A 9,605-nucleotide genomic window follows, 5' to 3' on the forward strand; every position below is an offset into this window, starting at 1 on the left:
ATGTTGTTTTGTGTGTGATTTGCATGTTAATTTGCTATCAATCTGCCCTGATAGTCTCTACATCTTTTGTTTCTCTTGTGATTTCCTTCACAATCCCTGTCACAGCTTGCCTCTCTGCGCCCCTCCACCCTCAGCCCTGCAGTGCCTCTAGGCCTTAGTGTTTTTACTCGGCTTGAAACATTGCTAGCTGGCCTTGGCCTCCATAAGCTCTCTACCTCTCTCTGTTTTGAAAGGGACTTGATCTCAGTCAGTGTAACAAGCCCTGTCCCTGTTCCTCCAGGTCTGATTGTGCTGGCCACAATCACCCCTGAATCATCACTGGACTCGGGCCATGAAACCAACTCATCAGAGCTCACAGACATGTCGGAGATGATGTCGGCCATGAAACAACATCAGAATACCACCTACTTCCTGGCCCAGCATCTCAACAAGGACAGCCTCCTTGCCCGCAAGGACCTGCCCTTCCGGATCCAGACCTGTGCAGCCCAGGCTGTTCTCACAGCCCCTTACTCTCTTGGGCGCCCGGATCCCAACCCATCCCGCCAGCCGGCTGTCACAGGCCAGAGTCCAGGTCCCCCTGGTGCTCGGAGGAAGCTGCCTCAGTCCGAGGCCCAGCTACAGGGTGAGCGAACCTACGCCCTGGCAGTGCACCCAGCGCTGCCCCCCCAGCTTAGTGAGCAGAAGAATCTGAGCCTGCTGCCCCCAGTTCCTGAGGACAAAGGGTTTGGCCATGCCAGGGCAGGCCTAGAGATGTCACTGAGGGCAGCCACACCATCCCTCAGTGAAGAGCAGACCTCTGAGCTGAGGGAGAACCTGCCCAAGGAAGTCAGGCTGAGCCCCAAGCTTATCCTGGACCCCAAGGGCAGTGTGACCCCAGCCATCATCTCCACTGCCCTACAGCAGGTGGTTCACAGTAAAAGTCTAGCCACCCCTGGGGGGCCCTTAGGGAACCCCCCCAGTAGGGGGGAGAGGAGGCTGGAGGCCAGCATGGCGAGGCCAGAGGTCAGCATGACAAGCAGCAGTGCCAATAAGAATCTTAAGTTCAAAATGAATCCCGGTGGTCCAGAGCGCTCACAGAGTTCCCAGCAGCAGAGCACCTCCTCCAGCCCCAGAGCACTCACAGGCAGCCGGGCTGAGAGCCTGCACATCTCCCCGCAAGAGGACAGGATGCTAGGTCAAAGTTTTCCTCCCAAGAGCTATCTTTCACGAGCAAGTCGAGAGTCACTGGGCAAGCAGGCTGCAGGGGAGGGGGCAGGCAAGGGTGGGCCTGAGGGTACTAAGCCAGCCCTGCACAAGCCAGGCACAGCCTCAGGCCAGGGGGAGAAGGGGCAGCTGGAGAACACAGCCAAAAGCAGCAAGCTCGAGGAGACCAGCCTGGTTCCCCGAGCTGGCTACCCCATAGCGCTGCAGAGCCCCAGTTGCCAGCCCCGTGGCCACAGCCCCAGCATCCACCCCCGTGGCCACAGCCCCAGCATCCAGCCTCGTGGCCACAGCCCCAGCTGCCAGCCCCGTGGTCACAGCCCCAGCAGCCAGCCACGAGGCCACAGCCCCAGCTGCCAGCCGCGAGGCCAGAGTCCACTGAGGCCTCAGGTCGACAGCCGACAGGTGAGCACCATGCCCTCCCTGAAGCTTGAAACAACCCTGGATGGAGCCCACTCAGTCTCTGAAGGCCCTGTAAAGCCCAAGTCATCCCGAGGTCCTTTCCGGCTGCGCAATTTATTTTCTGCCACCTTCCCAACCCGCCAGAAGAAGGAGACAGATGAGCGGCAGGCCCAGCTGCAGAAGGTAAAGCAGTATGAGCTGGAGTTCCTAGAGGAACTTCTAAAGCCCCCAAGCCAGGGGGAGCTGCCGGGCACTGAGTACCTGCAACCTCCAGCACCTGGCCGCTGCAGCTGCCAGCTACGCAGCAGCCCTGTGCAACAGGGACCTGGCATGTCGCGGGAGCAGAGGCGCAGCTGCGATTGCAAGCGCATCTGCCGGGGGGGCCGGCCTCAGGCCGCCCAGACCCCCATGCCCAGCCTCCAGGGAAGGGAGAGGGACAAGGTCCCCCCTACCCAGAAGCAGCCAGAGGCTGGCCTAGGCTTGAGCCTCAGCAGCCCTACCAACATGCAGCGCATCCGCTCCACCAGCCTGGAATCCCGGGAGTGCCGATCAGACCCTGAGAGCGGTGTTTCATGCCTGAGCACGTGTGCTTCAGGGGGCGAGTGTCTGGGAGCTCCCAACTACAGGAAACTGATGCGCCGCTACAGTATTAGTGAGCAGGACCAGGGCGACAGGGCCTCGCTGACCTCGGATGTCTACCCTCACCCACCCCTGGGGATGCTGCCCAGGGAGGCCAAGGAGGTAGAGGCAGGCCTCCCCCTAGCCTTGGGTCCCAAAAGCAAGTCTCTGGAGTCACCAACTCTAGGAGAGCCCTCCTATGTCCAGGTTGCCCCTGAGACCAAAGGCCCCAGGCAGATGGCCATGTTCTCACTGCCAGAGGAGGTGTACCGCAAGCCTGCCGAGCTGGACGAGGACAGTGAGAGCAGCAAGTGCTGCTCCATCCGCTACTGCTTCTACTACCGCAAGTGCGACATGGCCGATGATGCGAGTGACGGCAGGGATGAGCTCTCCTACTCCATCCCCATGAAGATTCTGCCAGGCATGAAGTTGGATGAGCAGGTGGTGCCTGTGGTGAGCAGAACCCTGCAGGTGCTGGATGCAGCCACCTGCAGCAGCAGCAGCCCCGAGGCTGCCCGCACCCAGGAGATTGACCTGCGGGTGTCCACCTTTGAGGGGAGCCTGGCCAAGATCAATGCTCTGCGGGCCCATGCCTATGGCCTGCCCGATGGCTTCCTGGCTGCCCAGCTGGACACCAATGAGCTGCTGACAGTCCTGAGGCAATGTGTGGCCAGCCCCGAGGCCCGCGCCCCGAAGCCCTACGTCTCCCAGATCTCCGAGTACAAGCTCGAGCTGGCTCTCAAGTTCAAGGAGCTCCGGGCCTCCTGCCGCCGTGTGGCCAACGTGGACAAGAGCCCAACTCACATGCTGGCAGCCATCACAGGCAGCTTCCAGGTGCTGAGCAGCCTCATCGAAACCTTTGTGCGGCTGGTGTTCATCGTGCGCTCTGAAGCCCAGCGCCAAGAGCTGCTGGCCAAGGTAGAAGAGGTGGTGAGGAACTACACCTTCCTGCTGCGCGCAGCTGAGGAGTCCACAGCCCGGAACCTGAACCAGCAGCAGCAACAACAGCAGCAGGCAGCAGCTATAGGGGCAGCCACAGAGCACCCACCAGGCTCCCCAACCTCAGCGACTGTTATGAGCACATTCACCCGCTCCTTAAAAACCCTTATTCAGTAGGGCATCTGCCCAACCCTGCCCTCCCCGAACCAAGGCCCCAGGTTTTGAGCTTTGTGGTCTTTGCATCTTGTGGTGAGTGTGTGTATCTGCTGGGCCTGTCAGGGTCCAAGAGCCCTTTAGTCTCCAGGGAGTGACAACTCCCTTGGTTGAGACGCTCCCTGAGGCTCCAGGCAGCTGCTTGCCCTGGGTGTCCTCCACCTTTCCCTGGCCTCTGTGTGTCACTGTGAGGGCAAAGGCCCTTTGTCGCCACGCCCACTGGCAAAGCTATCTTTTCTCTCTTCCCAGGGGCTGAGAGGTGACATCAGGCTCACTTCCTGCTCCACCAGGGGGGCCGGGGCCTGAAGCAGGCAGGCCCAAGGGCCTTGCGCTCTTCCTGATATCTGCTTTCCGACAGGGAGCAGTGGCAGTAGCAGCAGGCCACAGCGCAGAGCAGAGGGGAGGGGGCGTTCTAGCCAGATGTGCCCACCCACCCTGGGCTCACAGTCACCTGGCAGGAGCCACTGCAGAGGGCACATGCCCTGGTGGTATATCTGCAGAAAGCAGCCACACAGGGCTATTCGCAGCCGGCCTCACTGCTGGCAACCTTGGGAGCTCTCGCCCCCAGGTCCCGTAGCTCCACACCAGCCATCCCCAAAGTGCCCTGCCGCTCACTGGTGGGCAGGGCAACTCAGTCCACTAGGGAGCAAGCGTCTGGGATCACCCCAGTTGTTTTGGGTAAGGTGAAAACCTCTGCCCTGGGGAGACCCAGCGCAGGCCTTGGAGCCCGCCCAGCCCAGCCCAGCCCAAGGGCTGTTGCTGCCTGCCTGTGGCACCTCCCTTAACATCTCTACCAGACAGACTGTCCTTAGGAGTTTGACTTAGCTCTGGATTGGGGGTGGGGGGTGGGGGGTGGGGGGGAGGGGGGGAGGGGGAGGGGTGGGGAGGGAGAGGGGTGGGGAGGGGAGGGGTGGGGTGGGGGGTGTTGATCACTATATCTTAAACTTCTGGAAGCTAGCGTGATATGTTAATCCCGAGTATACGCTTTTGGCTGTGTATTGACCCTGTGGATTTGTCTCTCTAAGAAAAGCAGCTGAGCGCCTTACCCAGTGCAGTCCTGCACCTCTCTTCCCCCTCTCCAGAACAATCTGGAAGGGGGTTCACACTGTTTAGCATCCTTCTTGACACACATCTATTGCTGCCACCGCTGCCCCTCCCCGCTCTCCCACCCCCCCCACCCCCCACCCCTCTACTTTCCTGGGAGTGAAGACACGGAGTCCCTACGGATGACCCCACTGTAGGGAACAAAGAAAGCCAATGTTTCTTCTGTACAGATTGCTTACCGCTCACCTCTCCATCTCTCCCTTTGTTCCCACACACTCATCCCCTGTGTCTGCCTCTCTTCCACCCTTATGTGACAGACCCATGTGAAATCGCTCGTTCTTCTGTGAGTTTTATAAAAATATACACTGTGCTTTAACCTCCACCCTCTGCCCGTCCTTGGTACCCTCCCCAGTGCAATAAAGCCCCTCTGAGTGGTGATTTCTCAGGGCAGGGATGCGGGGAGCTCCTTCTGCAGAAGCCAGCCCCCCTCTTCCGTGCCTCTCATCCCACAGGACCAACTTGTTTAATGGGCCAGAGATGCAGCCAGTGGGGAATCCTTTTCCCCCGCGACCACTGCCAGCCAGAGTGCTGACTTGGTCTCCCTCTTCTCCCAACTTCTTGATCCTACACATTTGCCACTCAGCTCCCACCTGTGTCATCCCACCACCATCCTTCACCTCTCCCTCAGCCTCATGGAGAGGAAACATTTTCTAATGTCTGTATATAGTATATATACTACATAAAAATATATAAATTATATATATACTAACTTATGTCTTGTTTTTCAAACAAGAACAAATAAATCTATTCATCTTACTATCCCAGTAAGGCTTCACGGTGCCTCTTTGTGAGTGTCCTTGTGTCCTTGAATTGTTGGTTGGTGGTGGTCCCATTGAGTGCTTTTCCTGGGCCTTTGCTCCCATGTACCTGGGCACTGATGGGTGATGGGAGCTGAGGACCCAGCTCCTCCCAACTCCCCAACATGCAAGAGATCCCCTTTTGCTTTTCTTAGAAGCTGCCTGTTTGTCATAGGAGTTGGATATCATCTACTCCTTTCTCTGGCCCATGAGGTCTCTGGCTCACCTGGCCACCATGCCTGTGACCTCAGAGCTGAAGGGTTTAAGCACAGGAACACTATGTGCTGCATGCCTAGTATACCAGATGGCCTGGGACTTAGGAGACAGGGTTTTAGGCCAGCTATCAGGATGAGGAGGATTCTGGTAACACAGTGGATAAGTGCTCGGCTGCTCACCAGCAGGTCGGCAGTTCGAACCCACCAGCCTTTCCAGGAGAGAAAGCTGTGGCAGCCTGCTTCTGTAAAGATTACAGCCTTGGAAGCCCTGTGGGGCAGTTCTCCTCTGTCCTGTAGGGCTGCTGTGAGTCGGAGTCGACTTGATGGCAAAGGCTTTGGGTTTTGGTATCAGGTTGGGATTGGGAAATGGGGTCTCTCCCTCTGAAACTTGCCCATTTGCCTCAGAGCTTACCTGACTACCTTGTAGTTTAGACTAATGAATCCCTTGCAACTGCCTTTGGCAATTCATTGAGGCAGGTGGGGAGGGTGGCTTGGATAGGATAGAAACAGCCCAACCCTAAGCAGAGTAGCTTGCTCTGGCTTTGCAGAGAGTGACCTAATGGTGAGAAATTACTCTGTTTCTCCTGTTCTCTGATTTCCTTTTGTTAGTCACAGGTCCACCACTCACCAATGTGGAGCCTCTGTGCAAATTAGAAAAAGTTGTCCCTCCCCCTACCACCATGCCCTGAGGACGAATTAGAAAAAGACTCACTTTCTAGGGTGACACAAATGGTTAAGTGCTTGACTATTAGCCCAAAGGTTGGTGGTTCAAACCCACCCAGAGGTGCCTCGGAAGAAAGGCCTGGCGATCTTTTCGAAACCCTATGGAGCAGTTCCACTCTGTATACTTGGGTCGCCATGAGTTGGAATCAACTCAACAGCAACTAACAGCAATGACAACTAGGTGATAACCCTGTGGGTACATGGCTTGGTAATTTCAGCCTTCTCCAGCCTGCTTGCCTCTTTGGCTGGGTGCACAAACTACATAATCATCTGCAGTGGCCCTGATTAGTCACTTGCCCTCAAAGGTTGATTGAAGGTTTTTTGTTTGTTTTTTAATGTCTACAAGAGATTTAGAATTTAGAAGCAAAGCCTTCTGAAGGAGCCAGAGACAGCATAATCAGGCTGGGCTGCCCTGTGTGTTCCCCAGCAACAAATCAGAGCTTTGCCTCTGTGCATGGGAGGGAACCAGGGGTGACAGCCCTAGGAAGGGTGGCAGAAATCTGGGTGCTGCCTGCCAACTTCAAGGTTGGTATCCAGTGGAAGTCAATACCAGTGTAAAGTAAAACCTGCTACCACTCAAAATGACCCAAGTGGGCAGTCCAGAAACTTGGGCCCCTATGGCCCTCTGCTACCCTGGTAGCTCCTTAAGGTCAGAAAGCATTTTTATTCAGTTCTAGATCCTGGATATCCACACCAGGACCGGGCACATAGTTAGCTGCCATCAAGTCAGCCCTTGGCTTATGGCGACTCCATGCAGAATGAAACACTGCTCAGTCCTGGGCCATCCCCATGACCCCTTGCAGATCAAATCATTGTGATCCATAGGATTTTCACTGGCTGATTTTCAGAAGTAGATTACCAGGGCTTTCTTCCTGGTCTTAGTCTGGAAGCTGTACTGAATGAAACCTGTTCAGCATCATAGCAACACATAAATCTCTGCTGACTTATAGGCAGTCCCTGCGCATGAGGTACACCGGTCAGGAATTGAACCCAGATCTCCCACATAGAAGGTGAGAATTCCCCCACGGCACTACCGCTGCCTCTCTGGAACACAGTAGGTCTTCAATAAATGTTGAATGAATGAAGAATGGATGAATGTTAAATGAGGTGACTGTCACAAGAGAGCTCTCCCAGACTCTGTAACTTTTGAGAAGAGTTCTCACTCCCCTGGGAATGGTTCACCCAGGGCACCACAGTTGGGCATTTGGATGGGACTAGGCAGTCTGGAGGAGGAGCCCTGGTGGCATGTGGTTAAAGCACTTGGCTGCTAACCAAAAGGCTGGCAGTTTGAACCCACTAGCCACTCCATGGGCAAAAGATGTGGCAGTCTGCTTCCATAAGGATTTACAGCCTTAGAAACCCTATGGGGCAGTTCTACCCTGCCCTGTAGGGTCACTGTGACTTGGAATTGACTCAGCGGCAATAGGTTTGGTTTGCTTTTTAGTTAGTCAGTCTGGCATCCTCCTGTCAAAGGATGAGGAGTTGAGACCATCTTCAAATGTCCCGCTGACTCAGCTGAGTTTCACCAACTACTTTCCAAACATTTCTGAAACTCTCTTAAGGTGACTCTGATGGTCTCCCTTTTTGGGGACCCAGGGTCATTCTCTGCAGTAGCTGGAGCTCTGAGGGAGGCTCTACTTCCACCCACATCTTCCTCGCCTCCTGCAGCCTGAGCTGGAGCCCAAGGCTGATGCTCTCCAGCCACTGCATACCAGAAATGAGTCCCTCAGAGTCTGAATCCTGCCTTTCCGGCTTCAGCCAATTAAAGGAAAATGGGTTCATACTGTTGGCACAGGCCCAGGATGCCAGCGGTGCTGGCACAGTCACATATTTTCAAGCTGTTGTCAAGGCATTGTGAATAATAGGCAATTTCATCAACAATGAATTGAAAGGACCTGCCTCAGCCAGAACTTTTCCTGCCAAAAGGGTAGGGGAGAATCAGCTGCCAGCACTGGAAGGGGGCATAAATTTATGTCTTAGAATCAAATTTCTCCAGTCATAACTGCATCCCCTTCACCATCCTGCAGGCTGAAAAGCAGGCTGTGGGGATGTGTCTAGGGTCAAGAGGTCCTTCATGGAATGGGGGGAAATGACCCCTCAGAGTTCAATCCTGGGCCTTGGTGAAATGTTCTAGAGTCCATGTGGGGCTCTGTTCCAGGGTCCTGACCTGCTGGAAGCCAATGTTAGGGGAAAATTATAGAGGCCTGCCTTTGAAACTGCTTGTTTCACTTGAGTGTTTCTAGTGACTCCTTCCCAGCCATGCCCAAGCACCCACACACCAAGTCCTTGGGCACTGCCCACACTCGCAGCATCCCAGGGACACGTTCCAGTGCTCACACTGCAGGTTATAGACCTACCACTTAGGGACGAGCTCACTTTTTGCTTCCCTATTCTATCTTTGATTTGATGTCTTTCCCTCTGGGTGTTTAGTCCTAATTCTTATTTTCAAGACTTTGGCTAAAAGAAAAGATGTGTCCGTACTATGTTGGGAGCCTTCCACAACACAGAAAAGTTGATCTCTGCCCCTAAATATGCAAAACCAACTGTGGATGAGCACTTGCCATATGCCGGGCACCATGCTAAGTACTTTACGTTGTGCCATCGCTTTTAATCCAGAACAATCCTTTGAGAGAGGTACTATTATCATCTCCATTTCTCAGATGAGGAAACTGAAGCCTGGAGAGGTTAAGCTCAAGGTCACACAGCTGGTAAGTGGTGCAGCCAGCCAGTTTTCAAGGCCAGCCCATGCTTTCAATCACTGCCCTACAGCCCAACCCCACCTCACCTTTGAAGCACTTCCCATGGACCTCCAGAGACACGGATGCAGACACCCTCTACAAAAGATGATCTGTAATTGTTGCTCGGGGTCCAGGCAGCCTGTGCAACAGACAGATGGTGGGTAAGTGTAGGGTGTGAGGTGACAGCAGTTCTTCAGGGATAAGAGACCTGGAGTGACAGGATGCCAGAGAGGGACACCAGAAAGACATAGGAGAGTGTTATCAAAGCATCCCTCCTCTTCCTTTGCCATGAGACCAGAAGAACTGGATGGTGCCCAGCAGGAGCAGATTAACCAGTAGGCAGGGTATGCATGGGCTTACTTGTGTTTACTTACTAATCTGTACTGAACAATTTTACATGGGTTTCAGCACATCTTTGATGTGGGGAAAAACAGGTGAAATTGTGCACTATGGATTAGTAAGTAAGCACAAGTAAGCCTGTTTGTACCTTGCTTACTGGGTAATCTGTCCTTGGTGCCCAGCTACCATTGGTGAACATTTCAATCAAAGATTCAGTAGAAGAATTCTGATCAAAAGGGGGAAAATGCAGAACAGAATTTCAAATTCTCATGGAACCCAGACTTTCTGGATCCATAGAGGCTGGATGAACCCATGAA

At 54.5% G+C, this 9,605-nt stretch overlaps 1 protein-coding gene across 1 annotated transcript in view; it reads left to right on the plus strand.

Moving 5' to 3' along the window:
* The window catches only part of FRMPD3 (FERM and PDZ domain containing 3), a 93,544-nt gene extending 89,382 nt beyond the window's left edge, over positions 1–4,162 (plus strand). Inside the window, 1 exon segment of the mRNA XM_064278661.1 lies at positions 281–4,162. Within this exon segment, the coding sequence (XP_064134731.1) occupies positions 281–3,336 (3,056 nt within the window). The 3' untranslated portion in view covers positions 3,337–4,162.
* The last annotated feature ends 5,443 nt before the right edge of the window (positions 4,163–9,605 follow it).

Source organism: Loxodonta africana, chromosome X, assembly GCF_030014295.1.
Source record: "Loxodonta africana isolate mLoxAfr1 chromosome X, mLoxAfr1.hap2, whole genome shotgun sequence".
NCBI lineage: Eukaryota > Metazoa > Chordata > Mammalia > Proboscidea > Elephantidae > Loxodonta > Loxodonta africana.